Source organism: Geospiza fortis, unplaced genomic scaffold (assembly GCF_000277835.1).
Source record: "Geospiza fortis unplaced genomic scaffold, GeoFor_1.0 scaffold85, whole genome shotgun sequence".
Classification (NCBI taxonomy): Eukaryota; Metazoa; Chordata; class Aves; order Passeriformes; family Thraupidae; genus Geospiza; species Geospiza fortis.
The window spans coordinates 4,525,740-4,552,065 of NW_005054358.1; the positions used below are offsets into that span (position 1 = coordinate 4,525,740).

The following is a 26,326-nucleotide window of genomic DNA, read 5'->3' on the forward strand; positions in this document are numbered from 1 at the left end:
ACCCAACTCTTCTTCTGATATCCATTCTTGGATATACAGACTTTGGTGACTAATCCCTCATTTTGGGGTTTTACTGATTATCCAAATTTCTTTTCTTATGCCCTCAATTGGTAGCTCAGCAGGAGAGTTCAGTGAATGTATATTTTCCTTAAGCTATCCAGTTTCTTCTCAGGAAATTTGGATGAGAACAACCTAAATCACACAAATTAAACCTGAAACCAGCCTTAATTGCCCAAACCCCTGGTGTCACATGGCCAACACCACAATGCATGAAGTGATGCTACTCTCAGAATCTCAGCCAAAGTCTTCAAATAAAGTAAAAATTCCTACAAGACTATTTTGAACTCAGTTGAATCAACATGTTAAATCATGAGCCAGACCTGAATCTTGGTCTTTGGATCAGGGCTGTGCCCCCTGCTCAGACCTGTTTTCCCCAGGATGCTCCTCCACCTCTGGAAGCCCTCAGGATCAGAGATTTATTTCTCCCTTTCTGAAGGGCAGGAATTCCAGTCTCTCACTAGCACTTCTCAATCAACTTCAACTAAAAAAAAACAGTGAAATTAAGAGAAACACCTCACTACTCACCTCCCACAGTGTTCAGACTTCATCATCCAGCTCAGATGATCCTTCATTCACACACTCCATTCAACATCTTACTTTTTGTTTAAATCCAAACACATCCCCACACATTCAAAAAAATTTTACCCACCTTTTGGTTATTTTAGTATTTTTTTGATAACTCAGTTCTTTTTAATTTGGCTTTATCCTTGCAAACTTGGGATAGGTTTGGTTGTTGTGCTCTTCCCTCCCACCCCTCCCTTTTACTAATTTTGCATATATTTTAATAAAATGTTCTCATATATTTGCTGTATTTTTTTTTGTGGACAAAGTGTAAGTGAGACAAGGATATTATTCACAGCCACAGAGACATAAGAAAGTAAAAAGGATTTTTTCCTTTCCCAGTGAACAGAAATGACCTATGTACCCTTCAGTGTCTCCAGGTTTCCTTGGAAATGTATTCCCTTGCATTGTGCTTTAGTTTTTGTGGTGATGAGGGTTACCCCGTGCTATTGGAAAACCCAGCACCTGAGGCAGAAAGACAAACTCAGCTTTGCCTTTATGATTTTGGCTTTCTCTGCTTTAGGGACTGTCTAGAAGGGCCTGAAAGATGAGTGAGTGAAGATTTACAGGTGCTGCCTCTCCTCTTGCACCTCTGAAGGCAGCACCAGCCCAGGGCAGGGCACCAACTGCAGGTCAAGCTAAACAACCCAACACGTTTTCCAGCATCTGCTGAGCCTCTACCTCTGGTGAAATGTCTTCCAAGATGGAAATCCCAAAGGGAGGACACCTGAGCTCTGCACCCACCCTCCACCTTTTCTGTGTGGTCTCACCAAGGAGGTGTGAAAACTCATCAGTTTTAGGCCCAAGGGCTGCCATCCCCTGCTGTCTCCAGCAAAGCTCAGCACAGGCTGCAGGAATAACTCAACATAAAGCTGGCATAAATCTCAACAGAAGAAATATCTTTTATCTTTAACCATTTACTCCCACTATAGGAATAATGGCAGCTCTTTTACATTTACATATAACTCTTGTTTGTTTGTTTGCTTTGATTTTTTTTTTCTGTATGTCTCTTTGTCTTGGCACCTGCATAGCAGAAAACTTGACAGTTCAGTACAGAAGTTTGCCCCTCTCTCTGCTCCTCCCTTTATTTCCTCTGCTGCCCCTGAGGACTCGCAAGCAACACCCCCAAGGTCAAGAGAGAGTACGGTGTTACCCTTTTATGACGGATTATAGAAATAACAAACATGCCTGACAGTCTTATACAGCGGCTAGAACGGGTTTAGTTTTCAACAAATGAAGAAATTCCTCTTTTTTTTTCCTCTTTTGTATATTAATTACATTTAACAAATCTTATTTTTCCCCTTTTCTTTCCCCCCGCTTTTACTTCTTCCTTTTTTCTTTTTTTTCTCTTTCTTTTTTCTTTTTTTTTCTTTTTTTGTGGGTTTGTTTGTTTTATTTTTCTTTTTTTTTTTTTTTTTTAATACAGCAATAGGATCAATCACCAAAGTGTCCATTGCTAAGTCCGGGGGTTAGCAGAGTTTGGCTGTCATCTGGTCGGACTGTTTGAGGATCTCGGTGTTGTACAGGTCCAGGGCGTGGTTCACTCGGATGATCTCGCTGTTGGTGAGCTTCAGGCGGTGCTTGAGCATACACGAGAACAGATCCAGCTGCGGCTTCCCCGGGGCCACTGGAGGCGCCAGGCGGTTGATTCGGTCCCGAATATCCAGCAGCAAGAGCATGACAGAGGAGGAGGAGTAGAACTGCCCGCCCTGCGTGTAGGACTGGTTGACCTGCTGCACCGCACTGCGCAGGAGGTCCGCGTTGAAGCGCAGGCTGTAGCCGTAGACCTGCACGTCTGAGATCTTGATGTAGAACTGGCGCTTGGTGGGGTCGGAAAGGTCCACGGGCCCTTGGCCAGTCTCGTTGCGCAGGAGGGAGGGCAGCCGAGTCCGGCTGCGTAGGTAGATGTGGACGGTCTCAAAAAAGGTTTTCCACCGGTTGCCCAGCAGCAGGGTCCAGTTGTAGCACTGGCTGTTTTGGAGGCGGATTTTCTCCCAGCGCGGGTAGCCGTACTCCCCGAAGGGCATGTTCCAGCCCTCCGAGTGGCTCCCACTGAACGGGTTGACGTAGACAAAGAACATGGGGTCCAGGCTGCTGTTGCGCATCTGGCAGATGCGCATGGAGATCCCGATCACCATGTGGATGAAGTCCATCCTGTTCTTGTTGCTCTTCAAGGTGAGGGACATGCGCTTGCGCCACCGCGGGTCGAAGAAGGTGTCCAGGCGGATCTCGTTGCTGATGAAAGTGGTGTGCACGTACAGGCGGGAGTCCATCTTCTGCAGCAGGTACTTCAGCTCCAGGTCCTGGAAGTCCAAGTCCGTCTCAAAGCTGATGAACTGCTCGCTCCGCTCCGAGTCCACGTTCTGGGGCTCGCAGCGGCCTCGGTAAAGCTTGTAGCCCTTGTTGCACGAGCCGCAGAGGGAGATGTTGGCAAGGCTGCACATGGCACAGCTGTTGTTGCCCCCGATGATGCAGGGGATGGGGCGCTGGCACAGACTAGTGCCACCGTGGCAAACGCAGCTCCGCTGGCTTTCCAGAAACGTCCCCCAGAACCCGTTCTCGTTGCAGTAGAGCAGGGACTGGACTCGGGTAAGCCATTCCTGTATCGTCCTGCGGGTGAGGAGAAGGGAGAATTAGCACTGTAAGGCCTCACAGGGAATCAGTGTTGGCATCTTGCTGGAGCTACAGTGTTTTCAGGGATATGTCTGAGGCAGAGCTCTCGGAACATCCATACCCTGCCGTGGCATCTGGGAGCTATTCCAGTCTATTTCTAGACTGAATCTTTCATCTGTTGTTTACTCCTCTGGTGATGAGAAAAATCCTTCTAAGAAATTGCTACCAGTTAGAAATGCTCACCTGAGCTCTCTATCTTCACTCTGCACCAGGAGCCAAGACAGGCACTGTGTCCTGCCAAGGATCCCTGCAGGGCCACAGTGACATGGGAATGGAGCTGATAAAGCCATGCCAGAGGCTGTGGGGCTATCAGGACATTACAAGGGCAGCAGAACTCCCAGGCTAGCAGGAGAAAACTGCTCTTCAGGTCATTGGCAATTGGCCCCACCCTCTAAAAAACAGACCCATAACAGGACAAGGCAAAGCAAGCAGCAACCTTTGCTTATGAGCTCAGAACAGTAGAAAAGAGGATGGAAGCCAGGATGCATAGAGACAAAGCTGCTAAAACTATTCCTCCTTAAAAAAAAAACCCAAAAGCCTTCTGCTAATTAATCACTTCTTGAAGTCTCTTCCTTAAAATCAGCCCCACTCACCCACCCCTGAGCCCCACCACTCCCACAGCTGCTGGATCAGCGCTTTCAACCCCACATCCTGCAGCCCTGGAACGACTCCTAGAAAATGACACTGCAGCCCACGTTCACTTTTTTTTGCGCAACCCACTTGCCACGTTGTCTTGTTTCCCCCTTTCCCCCCTTCCCACTGCCCCAGGAAAGCTGGGTACAGGGACTCCTTTCTCAGCAGCCCTCAGCAGAACCCTGTGTGCAGCCTCTGCTCCCTCCCCTCCACCTCCCCCCTGGCTAATGAATACTTCATTGTCTCCTCTGGGCAAAAAAGTTCTTGGCAGTGCTGCAGTGAGAGGACTGGCTAATGACAAATTAGGATTCAGCCCCTGTAGAACAGGAGGAGTGATTATGGACAGAGGCTCTCAGAGCTGGATTAGTGAAATTCATGGCACCTGCATCGCCTGACCTCCGAATAATCATTAAGCTGTGGGCTGTATCAAAGAAGGCATTAAATGATACAGCAGCAAAGAACAGCAAGATGATTAGGGGGAGGGAGCCAGTGGAGGGATGAGAGTGTAAAACAGAGGAAAGCACTGGAAGGAAAGAAATAATCAAGGAGCAGAAGCAGAAAGACTGGGAAAGAAAGAGAGGAAAATGTGCAGGTAAAAGGCAAAATGAGAGAGAAACACAGTGGGCAGGAGTAACGGGTGGAGAAAGGGAAAAACTGCAACAGCAACCACTGAAAGAGCAGGCAGAAACAAAAAGCAGGAAGAAAAGGAGTAAAAATAAGGGCAAGGAAAAAAGGAAGGGCATTGGAAGGAAAATTCTGAAGTGTTGGATATGGGAACAGACAATTTTTCATATTCTTCTATCCCTGGTACAGGGCTGCCAGGGTCCCTTCCCCCTATTCCCAGCCAAGAGGAGCTCTTCTGCTGGTGGAAAGGACAAGGCTGGCTGGGGAGCTTGGGAGCAAGGCAGTGACCTCCATAAATACCTGCTGTAGAGGAAGACAGTCACAGCCCTGGTCCCTCAAAAATGCACAGGGCTCTTCTTAATTCCTGGGACAGCTCTGCCTCAGAGGGGAGGGGACAGCACAGCACAGTGTGGCTGTAAAACACGGCCACAAGCTGACAGCAACAAGCATTTCCAAACCATCCCAGGGGGCTGAGGCTGTCTTCTGCTCACGGGTGAATTTTTGCTCACTTTTCAGCAATACAAATATTTTTCCACCCATCTGAAGTTTTGTGCTTCCTGTTTGGAAAACCAGCCAAATGCACCTGGATTTGTGCAGTGCTGGACTGATGCTTTACACAGGTTTTAGGTGTCGATAATGCCCCTGAGTTGCTGCACCAAGGACTGCCAGGCCATAGGAATGGAATAAATTAGAGTCAGGTGACCACATTCTGTCCATTTTGAGTGTGTTCTGTCTTAGGAAAAAAATCACTGGATAGTTCTGTTCTTCTTTATACTAACACCCAGCAGAACAAAACGGGAAAGAAGCCTCAGCTGTTATCTTGCAATGGATACCAGTAAATTTCCTGTTCTCCAGATGAACTTTGTGGGGGATGGATGGGAGGTTGTTTGTTGGTGTGTGTGTGTGTCTTAGCTTTCAGCAAAGATAGAAGTAAGACTAAAAAAAACAATACTAAAATGAAACAGGAGACTACCCACCATCTGCTGATGGCAGCAATAAAGGATGTAATTAAATAAAAATGCAGAATCCAGGGCAGAGCTGGGCATCAGCTACAAACACGACAATGGGAAGTGTGAGAGAGTGAGAGAGAAGTAAAGTGGTATAAATCACACCATTTTTTCTTGCAACTGGGACAGGTTAAGAATATACACAGGACCAGCCAAAGCCCTTCAGCTGACAGGAGGTAACTTTTTAAAACACACCCTCTGATGGCTCAGGCTCATTGCATTGTGCCCAAGAGGTGTCAGAGCAGGAAGGTGCTGGAAAAATCCACTGCTGAGCAGCTGGAAACCAGTGCCAGAGTAGCCATTGATCTTCATTTAAAATATTCCCAGGGAGGTGGTGGGAACCCCCACCCCTGCAGGTGTCCAAGGAACGCCTGGATGTGGCACTCACTGCTCTGGTTGGGGTGACAAGATGGGGATCAAGCCCAGGTTGGATTCACTGATCTTGGAGGTCTTTTCCAACCTCAATGATTCCATGATTCTAAAGTGAAAATAAATATGACCTGCAGGCCAAGCTCTGAGTGAGAATTACTTTGCAATGTTCTCTGACTGTTGCTCACTGGACATGTGGCTCCCTGGCAATGCTGGGAACAGGGAGCCAGACAGATTTGGGTTTTTATTTGCAGGAAAAAAGGCAGGGACTTAAATAATTTCCTTTGTAAACTCACCTTTCAGTTCCCAACCAGCACTAGCTGCTCTGGGGGTACTTTTGGGTTTTCTGTACAGAACAGTGAAGTAAAAAATGCTATTTTTTTCCTCAGCAGCTGTGAGATGTATTTTGGCTGCAGGCCAGAACATGTATAACCCTTCTCTCCATTGGATGTTATTTCTATTTTACATCCAGTGCTTTAAAATAAAACTACAGGTGATCATTTGACATCAAAGTTTTATTAACTGGGGAGTGGTCTCCTTTTTAAACCAGCAGGCTTGCCTCTGCTTTAAACCTGTAAACTTTCCTGGGTTTTGACAAAAGAAGTACAGATGAAATATATTGGTATCTATATATCTATATTGATATATTGGTATATTTATACATTTTCAATTTTTATATTGATATATATTTATCTATATTTATATATTGATACATTTATATTTTATCTATATTTATATAAGTAAAATATAGATATACAGATATACAGATATATAGATATATATATAGATAGATATAGATATATAGATATATAGATGATATATAGATATATAGATAGATGGATATATGGATATATGGATATATAGATATAGATATTTCTGTCTCCTTAGCCATTGCAAAGGGTCATGGAGAATCAGCCTAATTGCCAGAATCTCTACTCTTTTCTTATTTTCCTTTTGGAAGCACCACCTATTCCTTTCCCTGAGGATAATCAACTGCAATCTATTTTTTTTTTGTACATTGCCTTTGAATGTATAATGCAGGCTTACAATTATGTGTATTAGAGAGAGAGAGGCTTGCTCTTAATAGAACCAAGCCATCCTTTCAAAGCCACTAGCATGCTTGATAAGCCTCTGTCATTCTGTACAGCAACAATTAGAAAATGAGAGTATTTCCCAGCTCTGTGAGGAGAAAGATGGGCTGCACCTATTCCACTACAGAGCTCCTACCACACTGCTCCCCTGCCTAGCTGCAGATGCAGAATGACAAACAAGAAAAGAAATTATAATATGCCTGCTGATGTTGACTTAAACAAATCAAGCACATCAGTCAGTTAAAAACCCATCTGCCATCATCCATTCCACCCTCCTTCCCCCACATTTCATTGTAGTACTTGGAGGCTCCCTTTCTGCTTGGCTGGGTTTTTAAAATAGATGATAAATGCTGAAGACATATTTGTCTGAATCTTTTGGAGTAACATGGTTGGATGGAGTTTTCCTTGCTGCTGCTTTACTTTGTTGTTGTTGCTGTTGTTAAAAATTTAAAAACAACTCAAAATTCCACCTTGGACATGCCTGTGGCTCCTCCAGCACTCAGCCTGGTCAGAACAGCTCAGCCACTTGGCAGGGATGGGCCAGGTTTAGGAAGCTCTCCAAAGACTTTATTTCATAATCTCTTACATTTAATAGATATTTCTCCTCATCCCTAGTAAGTCCATCAAATTTTTGTCTAGAAACATGAGATTTCTTGGTAATTAAAGAGGTGTTAACTCCTGGAAGAGTTTTCTAAGCTGCACAGTGATTAAATAAAAAGCCAGCATGCTCAGCAGCCAGGGAGCTGGATGAGAGCTGTAGACAGCAGTCAATCTGTCAATTTTGTCTTGAAACAGGATATTTAGGTAATGAAGGAAATGGACAAACAGTTTCTCTTCAAATATTAACTTGGCCTGACCCTTCCAAGAGAAGCATGGAAGAAAAGGCACTCAGGCTCACTTTTTTCCCCCCAAGATTTTCCATATTGCTTCAGTCCAGACAATGTAGAAAGACACAGCAAGAGATGTTGATGAAAATCCAGAAATGCCAGTCTCCAAAAATGACTTTAAGCAAACTCAGCTACAGGTTAGGGCTGAAAGGAGCCAGCAGGAGGAGATTATTAGATATCAATAATTGCTGTAGCAATGGAAAATGCTCTCTCCACCTATAATAAAGGGAAAATCTGCTCTCTCCTATAATAACCCTGCCAGGTTTCTGCCCAGTGAGGTTTTACAGGTTCATGCTGCATCTCACAGCAAAAATGTCATGTATTCCAAGTGAAACTAAAGCTTCTCCTTTCTCTCTGGAGATATTGAGGAGCACAAGAATGGACTGAAGCATCTTGTGCTCCACATGTCTCTTTGAACAGCAAGAGGAGGCTGAAAGCTCAGCTGTGGATCTTGAGGGAAAACCACAAAAAAAGCAGAACGGACTGAAGATATTCTTGCAGAACTTAAAGAATAAGTGAGCCCTTCCCATGGGTAGGTAAAACCACACAGAAGGGATATGAATGTAATCAGGGATGTGACAAAGTTACCTACACCTCCAGGAATTTCCAGATTTTACCGTTTCCCCCAGACATCCACGCCAACACCCCCTACATCCGAACACAGCCTGCTGGGATTAATCCCAAACCCAATCCCAGCTCCACCAGCCCCTGAGCCCAGCTCCCCCATGCCTGAGGAAGGATGGAAGTACCTTTCCCTAGGCAGCTGGTGGTTTGGATTGTGCCGACACCGGACACTGAGGCCAAAGAGTTTGCGGGCGGTGCGCTGGATCTTCTGGCGCTGGGCTTCCAGCGAGCTCTGCAGCAGCTTGTAGCGGTTCTGCAGGTCCCAGTCGTTCCCCCAGTGCTGGTGGATGCTCCCAATGGTCAGGAAGTGGTTGCTAGGTAGCCTTTTCATGAAGGATTTAAACTCATCTGGAACACACACACACACAAGAAATGGGGAGAAATGCGGAGGTTTCTGAGCTGTGACAAAGGTTTTGTTGGCAGGGTGGAGAAAGAGAAGTGATGATGAGGCCATCAGCTCTGTAAGGGAAAGGTGGTGTCCATTAACTCCCTGCTCTGTCATTCTGCCCCAGGAAGCCACTAATTCCATGGCTGTTGCTGCTCCCATATATAAAAAAAATCCCCTGTAGTGAATATCAAGGTGAAACAACACAATTAAAATGTACACGGTGGAGAAGAAAACCAAAACCACAGAAATTCCCTGGAACATGAGGTTATAGTGTAAGGGTTATAAATAAAAAGCTGGGAGTTGTAATCATTTTCAGTTAAAGTGTTCTCATTTACATTGTTTTTCAGCTGGTCCTGAAATGCTGTTTGTTGTTGAAGGCAAAGCATTTTGCTGTGTAATTAAAAAAAAGGGGGGAAAACAAAGCTTTAAAAATTCCCCAGAGGAAAGGTTTGGATGCTGTTAAAATGTCCTGCTTTTGCATTTTTTAAAAAGAACATTCTGATTCTTACCTCTTATTTAACTCTATTTGAAGTTAAAAGAGTTGCATTTTGTAATGAGGAAAATAAAATAAAATAGTTTGCAGGGCTCGGGTGAGAACAAAAGGTGTCGATTTTAGCCAAAGGAACAAATTCAATTGATCGAAAAATAGATTGTTCAGTATTGCTGTTTGTTGTGTTTGTTGTTTTTTGATCACTTTATTTCCGTTTTATTTTGTTTGATAATGAAAAAAAAAACGGTTATGCAGGGTTTGTTTGAGGTTTTTTTTTCACCACAATCAGAAATTCTGATACTGTTTCTGATCAGCTCCTCCTTCCTACCTGGGAAGGGTGGTTTGCTCAGATTCTGATTACCAGGCTGGGACATCCTCAGATGAGGAAAAACCAGATGGTTCCAACTTTCTCAGGGGAAAATAACTCAATTTTTGATGCTAGAAAACCATATTTGACACAGTGAGATCCTGAGAAATGCAATGAGTGGGACAATAAGAACTCCATCAAATGCAATAACGACAAGAGCAATGTTTTGTACCGGGAGAGAAAAACCCCAGGTGTCAGCACAGGCTTGGGCACAATCAGATGAGGAAGGTCCTGGGGGCTGAGGTGGGTCAACATCCTGTTCTTACTGGAAAAAAAACTTCCTACTGGGCTGAATCCTGCTTGGGGGAGTTGATATTCAGCTTTTCTTGGCACTGAAAAGGTGCCAAGAAAGGGGCACCCACCTAAAAGGGATGAACAGAGACTGGGAGGGCAGAGCTGAGGGACACCGAGGTGCTCTGAGTTCTGCAAAGTGAGGTGTGGGCAGTCATTTGGTAAAAAGGAGGCCAAGGGATATTTAATTACAGCAAAAGGTACTCACAGATATGAACAAAAATCCTCTTTTGAGAGACACTTGCTATAACAAGGAGCAACACACAGTTTGCAGCTTGAGAAATTAAAATGATTTACTGAAAAACTTCATCACTTGGAGGTAATGCAGTGCTGGAACATGATCAGAGATGTATAAAAATCTCTCATTTTACACTCTGCTAGGCAAAACCAAGGCTGACCTGACCTAGTGCTGGCTGTGGTCCTGCTTCTAGAGGGAAGCTGGACTAGGACCCTGCCATAAACTTCCCAAACAAGCCAACAAGAAGTATAGCCATCTTTTCCTCTACATTATCAACATTATTTCTGATCCTTTCCCAATCTTTTTTTTTTTTAATTCCTTCATCCTATTTTCAGAAGGAAAAGGAGAGCTTGTAAAGGCTGACATCTTTTCAAATAAAAAATGAAATAATCCATAGAATTAGTGGGAAAAAAATCAGATAATTTAAATCTTATTGTACAAAGTCTAAGATATTTGCATAACAGATTTCCTATCCAGGAAATTTCCTACTTGCAGTTCATGCTTAGCTGCCCAACAAAGGATATCTGTACATCAGTCAGTCCCATCCTGACATGGATGGTAAGTGGATGTTCACATCCTACTCATAAAAATAATCATTATCACTGCACTACCAACATCCCTGGGACATCTGCTTGTCTCCTTTCTCCCCCAAAGATAACCAAGAGCTTTTTTTTTAGTCATCTCTCAGGTTTTCACAGTGTTTTTAATGCTGCTGCCAGTGCCCTTCTCCTCCCCAACCCTGACTGTGTGCTTTTCCGTGGGCCTCTGGAACCACCATCAGGTATAATTGCTTCTGTTGACCATGCTGATTACTCCAGGTACCTTTCAGCAGTAAAAGCCTTGCATTTGCTTCCCGCCCCTTATAAATCAATTTCCTCAAAAGCCTTTTTGTGCAGGAGCCCAGGCTCTTTTCCCTCTGATGATGAATGTGGTACATTTTTCATCGAGACGGGCGAGGCAGGAATTTCGGTGCAGTGTGCACATTTTGCTACCGCAGTGCAACGTTGGGGGAAAAACAAATGAGCAGCAAATCTGGCAAAATAAAAGCTGGGTGGGGTTGTTTAAAATTAGGGTGATGAAGAAAAAGAAAAGTACTTTAAAAAACAACATTGTTTCTTCATTATTTATATTTATTTATAACTCTGCCTGGAAACCACAGGTATGGATGGGGATATTCCCTGTTTCTGGGAATAGTTGGTTCTTAACCCTGAGAATTTCCAATTAATTAACAAGTCTGTTTGCATTTGTGGCTATTTTATTCCTCTGCACAGCAAACCTTGCTGATGGCTGGAACTACACCTCCCGTGATGCAGCTTGGCCCCTCTTTCTGCTGAGTCACCCCATCCCTAAGGCAGTCCCATGGCAGTGACTCAGCATCACAAGTGGCACCACGGGGAATTGACTGGTCAGACATCTCTTTCACAGATGAAATTTTCCTTTGACCAGTGTTAAAACTTTTAAATCAGAAAGCAATAGTTCAAATAAACAAACAAATTAACTCCACCAAATGACTTAATTAAAAGTTGGCATTTTTTCTTAATCCACAATCACTGAATTTTTTGAATAAGGTAGCGTTATTTTTCTCAATTTACCCACAAGCAGTGAAGCAGAGGGCTAAAAAAACTCCTGAGCTGATTCAAAGCAGTTTCAGTTCACTGCAGCCTCCTTGACTTTGAAGATACTATTCCAAATCACAGCAACTCTTGATTCGCCCTGCACAATTTTTTTTAAATTAACAGAGGATCCAACACAGACCAGAAGCAGAATACAAATGTTTTGGGCTTTCAGTGGCTTCCTGTGCAAAATGGTATTTGCTTTCAGAGCACTCCTGTGCCTTTCAGTCCACTTTATTGGAAAAGCCTTCAGATGTCATCAGAGATTTCTCCTCTGCTGTTCATAATGAAGAAAATCCTCTAGTTATTGGGAATATTTATTAAAACAAAGAAGCAAAACACTAATACTGCAGTCTTTTGTGATAGCAACTTCTATCTCAAAGGATAAGTTCACGCATGATGCATCAAAGTGATGAATCAGATGCAGCAGCTCTAGACATAAAGATAATCACTCTATCTAGCCCTGAAAAGCCTCCAGCCCTGGGTGGAATATGGCAGAAATTGCACTGCAATATGTCACTTTAACATGGCAAATGAAAAACACCTTCCCCCATTCAAATCTCAAGGGGAGGGAGCCTGAATATAATTATCTACCCTGGCCTGTGCTTGGATAGAGTGCAGCAAGGACAGAATGTGGGGCTGGAACTCCCCTCTCCACAGGGCTCCCACCTTCTCAGAGCTGGGTTAGATCCCCTGGGATGGGAAGGGGTTTGGTGAGACCAACCTGTGGCTCTTGAGCACCTTTTGTGAAGATGCTGTGCCACAACTAACAACTGCTAACACATAACCAGTGACTGTGCTGGCAGGCACTGCCAGTAATCCTTGTTGACTTGTGTGGTACTGAGCTGGCAAAAGCTCCTGAAATCCACATTTCTGGTTTGGCCTGGTGTTAACCAGCCCGTTACCATGATATTTTCTGAAAAATCCCTTCACCGTGATTTTTTCTCCTGGCAAGATGAGAAGCCTCAGCTTCTCCATGTTTTGCTGCTCTGGAATGTGGTCTGGAGATTGTTTACCCAAAGATGTGAATTGTTCTTAATTAATAACCAATCACAGCCAGCTGTGTCGGACTCTGAGGAGTCAGTCACAAGATTTCATTATCATTCTTGTTAAGCCTTCCGATGTATCTTTTCTCTTTCTTTAGTATAGTTTTAGTATAGCATTCTTTTAATATAATATCGTAAAATAATGAATCAGCCTTCTGAGAACATGGAGTCAAATTCTCATCTCTCACCTCGTCCTGGGGACCCTCACAACACCACACCCAGCCCATCCATGAACCCATAGAAATTCACAGAACACATCTGACCTTGCTAGCTGGTGATCTGCTCCTGGAAGTGCCCAGCCCTGTGGCTCCCCAGGGTACCTGGGGGGATCTGGTCAAGGTGGGCATTAACCTTGGGCCATTAACTCCCACCCTGGCTGCTTGAGCACCAGGGTGACAGCATGAGAGGGGACATAAGGACCTGTGCAGCAGCACAAACACCAGCAGGGGCCACGTGTTGAAGTGTGAAGCAAATCCTCAACAGACCTTTGAGGGAACGTCACAGGCTTGTCACAGACATCTTTTATGGAAAATCCTTTCCTTAGGATTTTTCCTCCTGAGAAGCTGAGAGGCCTCAGGAACAAAATGTAAACAATGGTTATCTGCTGCTGTGGAATGCAACAGGTGCATCTGTGATTGGTCTCATGTGGTTGTTTCTAATTAATGGCCAATCACAGTCAGCTGGCTCGGACTCTCTTTCCCAGCCCCAAGCCTTTGTTATCATTCCTTCTTTTTCTATTCTTTGCTAGCCTTCTGATGAAATCCTTTCTTCTATTCTTTTAGTATAGTTTTAATGTAATATATATCATAAAATAATAAATCAAGACTTCTGAAACATGGAGTCAGATCCTCATCTCTTCCCTCATCCTCAGACCCCTGCGAACACAGTCACACAGGCTACTGCATTTCAGCCTTTAAAGGGATTAAGGTGGCATTCAACATGAGAAAGAAAGAAAACTTATGAAGAATTAATCTTGAATTGAGCTAGATGGTCCTTTTCTCACAGTTTTCCTTCCTGACATGGAGATCTGGGCAGTTTTGACAATAGTCATTGAAGAAAATATGTCTGAAAATGGCTGGTGAAGACTGAAAATGAGAGTCAGCACAAGGACAGGCTCCTGATGATGTTCTGCTTGGTGCCTGTGTGGTTTTAGGGCAGGCAGGCCACTTGCTAAAGGTGAATTCACTGAAAGTGTTGCTATTTCCTACCTCAAGCCCTCAGGAGCGTGTATCCTGTGAGTACAACACACCTACTATGGGTAAACTGCTCCCACTACCATCACCAACACAGAACAAACTCCACTGACACCCCTAGCCTCACCTGGGGAGAAAGTGGGAAAGATAAGTGTTCCAGCAGCAGACATTGCCCTGCAGGACAGAGGAATCATTTTCCCTTCTCCCTGCCTCAAAGGAGCTCTCGTCTGGCCTGTGTGTTCTTCTCCCTCTGAATTGCTTTCACCAAAGGAAAATAAAGCATTCATGCAAATCTGAAAAACAATTTCTGTATCATTCATATTGTGGAAGTTTCTCTGTAAAACTATCAAAAGAGAGATTTGGAGATGGTTTGGTATGAAAAATTAGATTTTTAACCAAATATAGACTTCCATGGAAAATATTCCTGTACACATAATACAGTGTGTGGTGTGTGTTCCTGTCTGTGTGTTTAATAGAGGAAAAAAGGGTAAGACTTTCAAGACTAAGATCCTGGGTTTGGTTTCAAACCTTCTATATTTCAGCCAAACTAGAGCATTATAATGAGGGAATAAAAGATTCTTTCCTAGGACAACCTGCCACGAATTGAAAAAGCGAGTTTTTTCTCAGTTACCTGAATTCTCCAGATCTTTATAGGCTTCTGTCCAGGTCTTGGCCATGTTTGCCAGGGTGTACTCCATGATCTGGATGTCGGTGATGGGGCAGTTGCACTGGGGGAACTCCTCAGAGCATTGACAGCCACACTGGCTGTCCCTGCAGATGTACTCGCCCTCCCCATTGCACATGATGTAACTCAAGGCAGATTGGACAAACTTCTCTTGTAAATACTGAGGGAAGATGATCTGGAGGCCTGGAGAGAGAACAACAGGGTTATGGAAGAAAAAAAAAGAAGGTAAATAAAAAGTAATTTCAGGTATTTGTTCCTTTTTTCAAAACCCGTTTCATTAACAGTTTGGGAAAGTTATGGTGAAGAATTAAAAGCTGTCATGAGTAAAGAAAGTACAAATTGCATTCCTTAGGGCAAGTAGTGATTTAGCTGAGAGCACAGCCCATCTCCTATGCAGGAGAAGGGTGACAAGAAACTTCCCTTTCCCCAACACCCTTTCATCCCATTCCCAGATCCCAGCACAGAACAAGGCCCTGAATGCAAAGCCTCCCTTATTCCCAGGTGTGGTGTTTTCTGTGTCCTGAAACCAAGTGCTTGTTCAGAAGCAATGAGCATTATGCTGCTCTGACCTGTTTTGAGAGATACTAAATGGGTTTGGTTCTGCAGAAAAAAAGGGAAATACACACTGAAAGGGAAAATAAGAAGGAACAGAAAACAGAAGAAAGGAAAATACCACGAGAGGGGATTTATAAAAGTCCCTTGCAGAGTTAAGTGCCCAGCTCCCACAGCATAAATACAGGAGTTGGGTACCTGAGCCTTCACAGCTTGCTCCCTGCTAGGAAGGCTACTTGCCAAATCCTATAAAAGTGCAAATGGATTTAGTGCCGATGATTTCAGTGTTGCTTGGCAGACTTACATTAGCAGGGAGATCTATCCCCTTGTCCCTTTCTGCATGGCAAGTGTTTGTGTATGCATCCATCTGGGCAGGCAGCAGGGTAAGTGCCCCCTTGCCCAGGTACCAGAGATGCAATAACAGTTTCAGTGTTTGCCCTGTGCACAGTGTAGGTGGTTTTCCATCCCATCCTCCTCCAGGCTCCCTGTGGATCTCCCTGAGGATTCCCAGCTGTTTGCTTCTACCTGGCCAGTGCTGCCTGTCAGCCCCTGTCAGTGTCTGTGGAGCATGAGCCAGGGGACAATAACTCCAAGCCTTTCAGGGACCTCTCAGGTTTCTGTGGTTGAGATGACTCCTGGGGTGTCAGAAAGTCTCTTTTTTCCCAGCCCCGTGACTGAAGAAGAAGTCGAGATTCCTCGGTTCTGCTTTTCAAGGTTGTTTATTTTCTCTTATCTATTCCATTCTTTCTCTGACCTGCTGAGATCTGTCCAGCAGGCTGGGTTGTGGCACAGGCCCTGCCCTTGGCGTGGTGTTAACTTTTAATACTAAGAACTACGTGTACTTTATTTACAATAATTTTCCAATCCCTATCACCTATGTTAGACAGTCTGTCTCTACTCTAAACCAATCCAGAAGTGTCACCATCACAGAGAAGATGGAGGACAAGAAGAAGAAGAAGAAGAAGAGGACATGCACAGATTCCTCCATCTTGCCTCTTGGGCCCCCATTCTAAATCCTCAAAATTCTACTTTTTCACCCTGTGACAAATTTAGTATCATTCTACTCAAACTCTTGTGGCTTGTAACTCTTCACACAAAGTTGGTAATTTTTTCCATGGACTAAAATCGAAGGCACAGGTGTTTTTGACTCCATGCCAAGGTCTCTGAGCCCCTTGCCAGGGTCTCAAATCACCCAGGGCAGACAGAGGAATGTCCTGGGTCCTGACAGGGACCCCCCCTTGGAAGACGCCAGGGCTGGAGTGGCAGTGTGAGGAGTTTGTGGCAGTGTGAGGAGTTTGTGGCAGAGCTGAGCTGCACTGTAAAGAAGGCATGTGGGTCAATCACCCATCTGTTTGTGCTTCTGCTGCGCTGCATTACCAGAGCCATGCCTGACAGCTCACTGGAGTGGAATGAAAATCAGACAATAATTCAGAGGATGAGAGTGTGCAGGAATGGCAAAAAGGGTTGTGACCCCTTTCAGGAGGGCACGCCTGCCTCTGATGGGTTGTGTTCACCTCAGACAAGAGAAAAACAGCAGGTGGTGACCCTGGGACCCCCATTACCCTTTTGCATTTGGATCCAGAGAAGCACCTCAGCCTTAATGAGGTCCCTCTGGAAGAGCAGGTGTGGGGGCTCAGGGGGCTGTGGAAGGCACAGGGAGCCCTGGTTCCTCTGCCCCTGCTCTGGGTGAGCACCGTGCCTGGTGGCAGCAAGCTGCCCCTCTGCCTGACCCCGCTGGCAGCCTCCAGGCAGGATGAGCTTGGAGCACCCTCCAGCTGGGAATGTGTTTGTGGCACTTGCACAGGGAAGGATTTCCAGCCCAGGGACACTTGTGCATAGATCCTGCTGCCTTTTCTGCATTGCTGTTGGGGACTGGAAGGAACACACAAAGAGCTGACCAGGGCAGCATCACTGCAAATGCCTCAAAACTGGCCTGCAGAGGATCATTATTTTGAGATCTCTTTGAGGTCTTTTCTGAGATGTGTCTCAACAAGAAGCTCAGATTTCTTCCCGCTGTCTTCAGGAAGTCCTGAAGCTCAGCCTCTTCCAGGGATTGTAATGATAGGATAAGGGGGAGTGACTTTAAACTGAAAGAGAGTAGGTTTAGATTTGACATTAGGAAGAAATTCTCCCCTGTGAGGGTTCTGAGGCCCTGGCACACTGTGGCTGCCCCTGGATCCCTGGCAGTGCCCAAGGCCAGACTGGATGGGGCTTGGAGCAACCTGGGACAATGGAAGGTGTCCCTGCCCATGGCAGAGTGGTTGAAAGGGATGAGCTTTAAGGCCCCTTCCAATCCCATTCTGGAATTCTATGATTTATCTGAAACAACCACGACAGAGGGATGGTCCCTTGCCAAATCCTCACACTGATATTAGTGATGGCCCCGCCTGCCAGGATCCCAAACTTTCCTTCAGGATGGAATCAGAGCACAGTGCTGTTGGAGAACTGATCCACAAAGACCAGAGAGCCTGAAGGCAGCTGTACTCACTGAGCTTTCAAGCTCACATGAGAGCAGAGCTGGACTTCTTGATGTGCACTGACTCTTCATTCATGGTCCAAGTCCCATGAACACATTTTCCACTCTGCTTCATGGAGGAGCAACCTGCTCTGGCTCTTTGAATATGATCAAATTACCCCAGGCTCTTAAGTCTCCATAGTTTCTCTTTGAATTTGAACTTGGATAGAGCACAACAAGCTGTTTGGTCCCAGCTACAGATGATTCTGGCTATGGAGATTTTAATTTTGTTTTTTTTTCTGGAGGGAATAGGAGTGAAAAAAGCAACTGAAGTTTCAAGGAAAGCACCTCCCATTGCAAGGGGCATTCCAGCAGATGCAGAAGTGTGAATATCCTGTAATCTCCAAAACACAACGTGTTTTAACACTGCAGCGTTTCACATGGATCCTCGCTTTTTGCCCCTAAAACTCTTGGTTTCTGAAAAAAAATAACATTTCCAGGAAAATATCCTCTTGTAAGAAATAATATCATGTTTAAGGGGCAATCAGACTTCTGTACACTTAGCACCAACTCAACAAAACACTTTTATAAATACTTAACTTCATCAGAAAAGCAGTTTTGCTGGAACCCACCAGCTGCCTGAAGCATTTGACAAGAGGCCCACACTCAGAGCTGTGCTCGCACAAGTGCCACCCAAACCCAGCCACTCACTGGAGCACCAGTGTGCACACTCCAAACACAACCCCTGACTTTAAACTGGCTGCTGGGGTTACAGTGACACACATCTTCCAGCCAGGAATTTCCTTGTGGAAGAAACCAGAAACTTCACAGCTGAAATTTCTGGTGCTCAACCAGAAATTTCACAGCTGAAATACAGCTGTGCCTATTTCCACAGAAGTATTTTATATATCTACATGTAAATATTCACAGATTCCTCATCATCCCCAGACAAGGGCATATCAATTTTTTTCATATCAATTATATTTCTATCAATTTATTCATTTGATTTTTTTTTGCTTTAGTTCTGAGCATCTCTGTGATTGCATATCAGCAACAGATTTTACAAGCCTTGTGCCAGCAGCAGCACCTCATCCAGGTGATCCTGGCATCCTTTCTTTCATGTGTAGCTCTATCCCATGCCCAGGGACTAAATATTGCTGGAATTCAGTGGATTATGATTGTCAGTAAAGCACAAGTAGCATCAATCTTTTAAGACCACTGCTCTGGGTGCTTCTGTTGCTACCTGTAAAGCAGGAAAGCTGCAATCCCAAGGAATATAACAGCACCACTGAGCAGCTTGTGCTAGCAGAGAAAGCCCTGCTGCTAGCCACAACCCTAATAAAATATCCCAAATGCTGTGTTTTTCTCTAAGAAGTTTATTTCAATATTGCAAACATTCAAAAAACATACATATATATATATATATAAAATCTTTCACTGCTGTCTACTGATGAAACAACCTCATGTTACCAGCCAAGAAGAGGAGCAAGCTGGTCTTAAAAATCGGGATTTTGGACCATGCCCATGGGGAGAATCCCTCAATCCAAGCCAGGGGACACAAGGAATGGGCTCATCCCCAACAGCAGCCTCAGGAGCTGATAACCGATGCACAAGGAAAGTTTGCTGCTGACTTGGATATCTTAGTTTTAAAGGTAATTTATTGATCAGAGGAGGAATTCTGCCACTTTGTAAAGCATGAAGTTCCTCTTTAAAAATGAAGAGCAGCACAGATTTGGTATAGGTTTATCTTAGATAACTACAGGCAGAATATGAAGTATCTGACAAGGGAACATGTCCTTAATTCACCCAGAAAAACTATTAGAGATAGATGTTTGGCTTTAGACTGTATATAAAAGGCTTCCTGCATTAAAAGAGGTAAATTTCCCCAGCTCTAAATTAGAGCTATTTGAAACATTTTCCACAGAAGAGTTCTCTGTTGAACATGCTGTTCCATTGAAGCATTTTGCGAGAGCATGTTGACTCCAAAAGCACTTTTGACTTTCTAAATGTATTTTTTCATACTCCCTCATTTCACTGCAGTGAAAAGCTGAAATGTTTTGTGTTGCCATTACTGTTCTTTCCATCTTGGAGAAAGCTTTAATAGTAATTGTAATGTAAATTCTAATGTTATGCTATCATATATGCTATGCAGGGATATAATACCCCTCTTTATGTAGTTATAGATGTATAATACATAAGGGTATTTACACATATATGACAATATAATATTAAATATTGAAATTTAATATATTTAATATTATATAAGTATTGTATACAACATGCATTATGTATAGTACATAATCTATGACCATATTTGATGTAGAAAATGACCTGATATGCAACATTTCCTGTTTATTGTTGCACAGCTTAGAACAGCACAAAAGGATTGTACCTCACTGAAATAGTGCTATGCTCCAATATTGACATATACTGTCAGTAACAGTATTGATACAACAAGCCATGCCTCTGAAATTCGGAGTTCCTGAAATTCTTCAAAATATTGCTTTTTTTTAGTCAAAATTTCCAATTTCTGCCCAGGACACCCATCCAGGGAACACAAATCCCCCTTTCCCAACAGGCTGCTGTACAGCTGCTGGCACCCTGTCCTTCATCACCACAGGGATTCTGCTCCAGGGAGGGCTGGGAAAAAGGGAGACCTTCTGTGATAAATATTGTGTATATATATGTGTGTATATATATATATATACCCGAGAGCATGTCATGCATGCTGGGCCCACAAGGATACTGGTTTATAACTAGTATCCAGTTATAAATTATATATAAATTATAAATTATATATATAACTAGTTTATAAATTAGTGATTATTTTTTGTCCCAGTAACCCCAAGTGCAGCACCAGACACCCTGCACCATCCTCCCCCAAAATCAGCCTGCCCAAACCCTTCATGGGTTCATGGAATCATTTAGGTTGGAAAAGACCACCATGATCACTGAGTCCAGCCTTTGGCTGATCACCACCTTGCCAACCAGAGCAGGGCACTCAGTGCCACATTCCACACGTTGTATCTCCTGAAAGGCACAGCTTCAAAACCCCAAATCCCAGGGCTGGGCAGCAGCAAGTTCACACAGAGAAATTCTCCCTGTCACGAAGAAGCTGCTCTTTTATTGAGCCAGGCTCAGAGCTGGAGTGACACAAAGGCAGGAACATGGATTTCTGTCAGCAGCTCATGCTCCGCTGCTAATCAGATCAGAGGAGACTTGGTCACGATCCATTACCTGCTGCAGCCCTGTGACTAATTTGTAATGAGGCCTCTCAGAGCAGAGGAAGGATCCTGGGTAATTATCCCAAGAACCACACTCCAGATTAGGTAGAAAACTCAGGTGGAGCTTTAAAGGTCACTTTGTTCTATTAGGAAGAGCTCCTGCCCTCCTCCCTTTGCTCGCTGTCTCCTTTGCCTTGGCTCCAGCCTCCCCCTGCACTGGGTTCAGCCATGGAGCTCCATGAAACCCACGTGTGGTTGACCCCCAAAGTTCTCTGTCTACTCCCATCAGAGATCACAACCTCATCCCCTCTCTCTCCTAATTTTTCCCTTTTCCTCCACCTCCTTCCCCCTCCCTCGGCTTATCTCCTCTCTTGTAGGATCAGATAACCAATAGCAGTCTATTGATTTACCCACTTGTCTGCCTATAACCTGAGCTGCCTACTGATTTAGCTGTTTCCCCACTTATGTGTCATCCTTGGGTTTTCATTACCAGCAGCTATCATCACAGTGTAAAACCCTCTCAAACTGCTTATTGTTAATTAGCTAAGAACCAGAATCAGTGATTTGGATAATCACTGCCATAGTGAGAACAACCTGCATATTATTTTTAAAGGCAAATAATAACAACAATAATATTATATCCACAACATTACTTGGTAAATGAAACCCAGTTTCTGTGAAACCAAAGATTAAAACAGCACTTGCCAAATTATACTCAAAGCAGAAGATGTAATGTAGCCCATTCATCTGAAAAATTAAAATTTGTGCAAGTACAAGGATTTGAGAAATAAAACCATCTGGGCAAATGAGCAATTAAATCCCACATTTCCTTATTTTGTCAAAAACTTGGGAATAACCTTCATGAATTACATGCCCAGTGAATTTCCTCCTTCTACTGAAGTTGACTTCTTGCTAACCAGCATGTATTTATTTATTAATTCAGCCATGACCTCTATCTGTTGACTTTTGGACTAGCTCCCCATCTGGGACTGAAGCCATGGCTTCTAGCATCCAAATAAAACCTCTGTGACTTTTCCCAAAGATTATGGTCATTAGAGAGCCCCGAAAGCTGATCTGCAAACCTCTTACACAAATCAGCAGTTTGGGAGGGACAGAGAGACGTGGGCAGAATTCTCCTTCAATACTGATGGAAGAGGTCACATTTTTTTTTATGTGGGTGTGTGTATCATGCACAGAAGTCCATCAAAATTCAGTGGCAGAGACAGACACTTCATTGGGGTCAGCCCTAGCTCTGCTCAGCTGAGCCTCGTGTGAAGCTGCAGGGAACTTCCAGACACAGCAGAATCACAGCAAAGAGAAGAGGGGGAAAGGCTCAGAAAAAGGGCACTCCTGTCCCATTTCCACCCCCCTCCCTGGTTCCTGGGCCTACCTTGCAGGTGGAGTTTGCTCTCAGTGCTTTGCAGAAGGACAGAACTCACAGAGTCCAGATTGTCGTAGCTGTTACAGCCCAGGGGGCCGGTCCGAGTTTCTGTTACCTACAGAGGATGTGGAAAAGAGAGAATGTTCCCTTTGACTGCAGCACCACACCTTCCCCAGGCTTTGAAAATCTTTTAATACAAGGACTCCTTGTCACTGGCTGATATGACCCAAAACACATCCTCCGTAGCTGGAAAAAATGCCCCACCCCGCACAGACACTGCTAATGTTTGGTGCAGTCTCAAGCTGAAAAATCAGAAGGAATTGTGGCTGCTTTCTTTAGGGTACCTCAGGTTATTCTGGGCTTGGCAATGGGATCCTGCAGATTGATGTTTCTCACAGAGGGTCTCCATTGGAGAACATCAGAAGCCTGTAGAGGAATTATTCCCTGGCTTCTCTTATTGGAAAGCAAGAAACAGAGATGGATTGCCAGCCCACAGTGGTGCCTGGTGCTCCCACAACAGATGTGAACAGCAGCCCTGTGCTGAGGATGGATGGAGGCACAGATGACCTGCAGTGCTGCTGCTGTTGGTTTCCTGCCCTCCTGGAATTCACCACGGGTGATTATCTGCTGTCACTGTTTCAATATCTCAATACAATTTCCCATCCAGAAGGGAACAGCCTCAGCCATGAGACAGCACAGAACAATAACGAGAGCTGAAACCTTTCAGAAATGGCTAACAATGACGACTCCATCCACATCACCTTCCCTGGAGTGAACTCAGCAACAATAAAATCCCTGCCCAGTGTAGGATGATTGCTTTCAGAGAAGGCAGCCTTTGCAGAGCCATTTTCCCTGTTTTGTATTCTCTGAGCAGCTTCCCTTCCTTCCTGCTGCAGCCCCCAAGCTGTCTCTCAGTCCGTTTCATTCCAGAAGCCTCAGTAATGCCACACTGAGTTTTTCACCATTTCTTGTAAATTCAGCTGAGAGATGTTTTGCAGCCTTACACCCCCAGGAGACAAACACTCCTAGGTGGCACAGGGCTGTTCATTTCACAGACTTGCCTTTCCCTTCCAACCTCCATCCCTGATCTGGCTCCTCTGCCCCCTCTCTCCCTTCCAGAAGCCACTGTCGCACTTAGTGAAAGTCTCCTGTCCTACACAACCACCACACTGAATGCCCACCTCTTTCCAGACATTAGTGACCCTGGGGAAATCAATTCTTCAATTGAATAAGAGAAAAAACCTAACCCTGGGAATAAAATAGCTGATGCTCAAAGAAGACATCAGTCTGGCAAAGCCCTGCCCCAAATCCCTAGAGAATCCATACAAGGCAGCCAATCTTTTCCCTCTTCCTAAGGCAGGATGTGGTACCTTGATTGCTCCGGTAGAGATCTGGATCTCATGGAGTCTCCTCATGGTGCCATCACGATCTACAAAGTAGGAGGAGGCGAGCTGGTGCAAAGCTTCAACGCTCTGGGTGGCGTTTCCTGACTTTCTGTCGAGGCGGCTTTTGTCCATGTACATGGTCAAGGCCTCCTCTCCTGCAGCAGAGAGAAAAGGAGATTTCAGGCTGCAAGCAGGGAGCAAATGGTGTCATCTACTGCACCTAAAGAAAGAAAAGTCCCACACCTAGAGCACTCTTGGAGGAATCCACCCTTCCTCACCAGCATCATAGGAGGACACAGAGAAACCTCCTCCTCTATTCAGACAGCCAGGCCAAGCCCACCAGACAAGTAAAGCAGCTCCACTGAATTGAGTAGACAACATTTTGGACATTTTTTAGCCAGCAGAGCTTTGCCACAAAGGATTCAGCCCATCTGTCCCACCCGAGGCAGGTTCTCTCTGTAGGCAGTGCCTCTAGAATGGTGCACACCTGACAGGAGAAGATCTCACTTTGTGCAAGTCTCTGTCCGACCTGACTTCTAGAAGGGATGGATGATGTGACTGCAAGCAGAACACAGTGTGCAGGTAGGTAGAGTGGACAAACAAATGTCACTTGGACCTCTTCAGCTCCCAGTGGCATTGCAAAAGGGGAGGGGAAAGGGGATGAGTAAAGAGAGTTAATCAGAGGAAAGAGCAAATAAGAAAGTTAATTTGAACTAACCCCCTTTGCTGCCTTCTTTCCTCTCCCAGAGTCTCATCCAGGGGATATAAGTACAGAGTGAAAATACCATACAATAAAAGGAACAGAAGCAGGTGATTTTGAAATGGGAAGCTCAGAGAATCTGGGAGAGAAGTGGTTAAGAACTGATAAACATCAGCAGAGACCTGAATGTAACAAAACAGGTCTGAAAAGGACGCGCAGCTGAGAAGGACTATTTACCGAATAATTCAATTTGTGCTGGGTGAGACATTAAAATCCAGCCCATTCTTAACAAAAGGCTGGCATTGTGAGAGGTCTTAAAAGGTGGAATGCCATCCTGCATCCTTAACACGTGGAACTGGGATTTTAATAAATGAAGAGAAGACCCAACTAGAGGAGGAATGTGCCATTTCTACATAACTCTCTTAATGAGAAGAATGGTGCTTGTTCTGATTTGATAGATGAACCACTGATGAATACACTGCCTCTGGCAGTGATAGCATTGTCCAAAAAATATGTACCACTGCTTTCAAGGCCAAAAAATATTTCATTCTTCATCATCTTTGCATATTTTTTTTACAAGAACAAGGACTTACTTTTCTTTAAAATTCTTATTAGCTAAAATAATTTGATTCATACAAATGATTTCTTTTATTGCATATATGAAAAAAATAACCCAAAATCCCAGTAAGCCCTCCCCCTCACTTTCCCTGGAAAATTTCCAGCTTTTATCTGAAATCCAAATGCCTGAAAACAAACCAAAAATATTCTGGCAGAAAATCAAAATATTTTTATTAGATTTCAGTTTTTCAAGCAGTAGTTGTGTTAACTATTCAGCCTTTGGCTTTGAGATGAAAAATTCACTTTTTTTTTTTTTTTTTTTGTGGAGAGAAGGTACTTTTCATCAAAAGAATTGATCAGTTGAAATCTTTTAATTGGGTTTGCAGAACCTAAGAGGAGAAGTTAGGCATATAAAACTTTGTCTTTAATATTTTGTTAAAAATAACAGACTAGCCTCCCACCACTATCAAAGCTGTGGTGGTAACAATGTCATCATTGTTGCCTCTCACAAAAGCACTTTCCCTGGAAAATGACCAGCTTTGATTTCCTTTATCACCATTACCATTTTCATGTGTTGAGCTTGTGAGGAGAACTTGGCAGGCATCAAGGCTCTGCCACATCAGGCTCTGTCCACACAAACAAATTCAATCCATCTTCCAGAGGATTGAACTCCCTGTATCTGATGAGACACAACAGGTGAATGCAGCAAACAGCCAGCAAGGCCCAGGGGATAAATAAAATGTCTGTGATTAGTGTGAGGAGCAGTGGTCACTGCACTGACTCTCAGTGCATTTTTGAGTTTCATCTCTTTGTGGTTTTCAGGGAGATTTGAAGGAACTTTTTATAAAAACTCTTAGTTTTTATGAATCAACTCATTTGCCACTGAAGAGGCTGGATCAGTGGGAAAGCGTATTTTGAGCCAGAAGTTCTGGATCTCTCATGTAACAGAAGCATTTAACTGCAAGGAGATGCAGCAGAGAGAAATGAGAAATGTTTCGCCACCATTTTGTGAGGCTGTGGCAGGAGAAGGAAGATCTGGGATAATTCTCCCCTTAGCTGTGATGCACAGCCATCAACTCTTCATCAATTGCACCAATAACTGGGGAAAAAATCAACTTTCCTGGAAAAAGATCATGCTTCATATTAACAGCCAAGGCACAAAAATCAGGACTTTTTCATTCCAGCCTGGCTCATTTTCACTAGAGGAATTCTGAGGCTGGAATCCTCGGAG

At 44.1% G+C, this 26,326-nt stretch overlaps 1 protein-coding gene across 1 annotated transcript in view; it reads right to left on the reverse strand.

Moving 5' to 3' along the window:
• Nucleotides 1-852: 852 nt before the first annotated feature.
• Nucleotides 853-26,326, reverse strand: part of BRINP1 (BMP/retinoic acid inducible neural specific 1) — a 94,264-nt gene continuing 68,790 nt past the window's right edge. The window contains exons 4-8 of the mRNA XM_005423811.2: nucleotides 23,823-23,992; nucleotides 22,462-22,567; nucleotides 14,787-15,023; nucleotides 8,655-8,877; nucleotides 853-3,231 (exon numbers count right to left, since the gene is read on the reverse strand). Coding sequence (XP_005423868.1) covers nucleotides 2,091-3,231; nucleotides 8,655-8,877; nucleotides 14,787-15,023; nucleotides 22,462-22,567; nucleotides 23,823-23,992 — 1,877 coding nt within the window. The 3' untranslated portion in view covers nucleotides 853-2,090. The remainder of the gene's footprint in view (nucleotides 3,232-8,654; nucleotides 8,878-14,786; nucleotides 15,024-22,461; nucleotides 22,568-23,822; nucleotides 23,993-26,326) is intronic.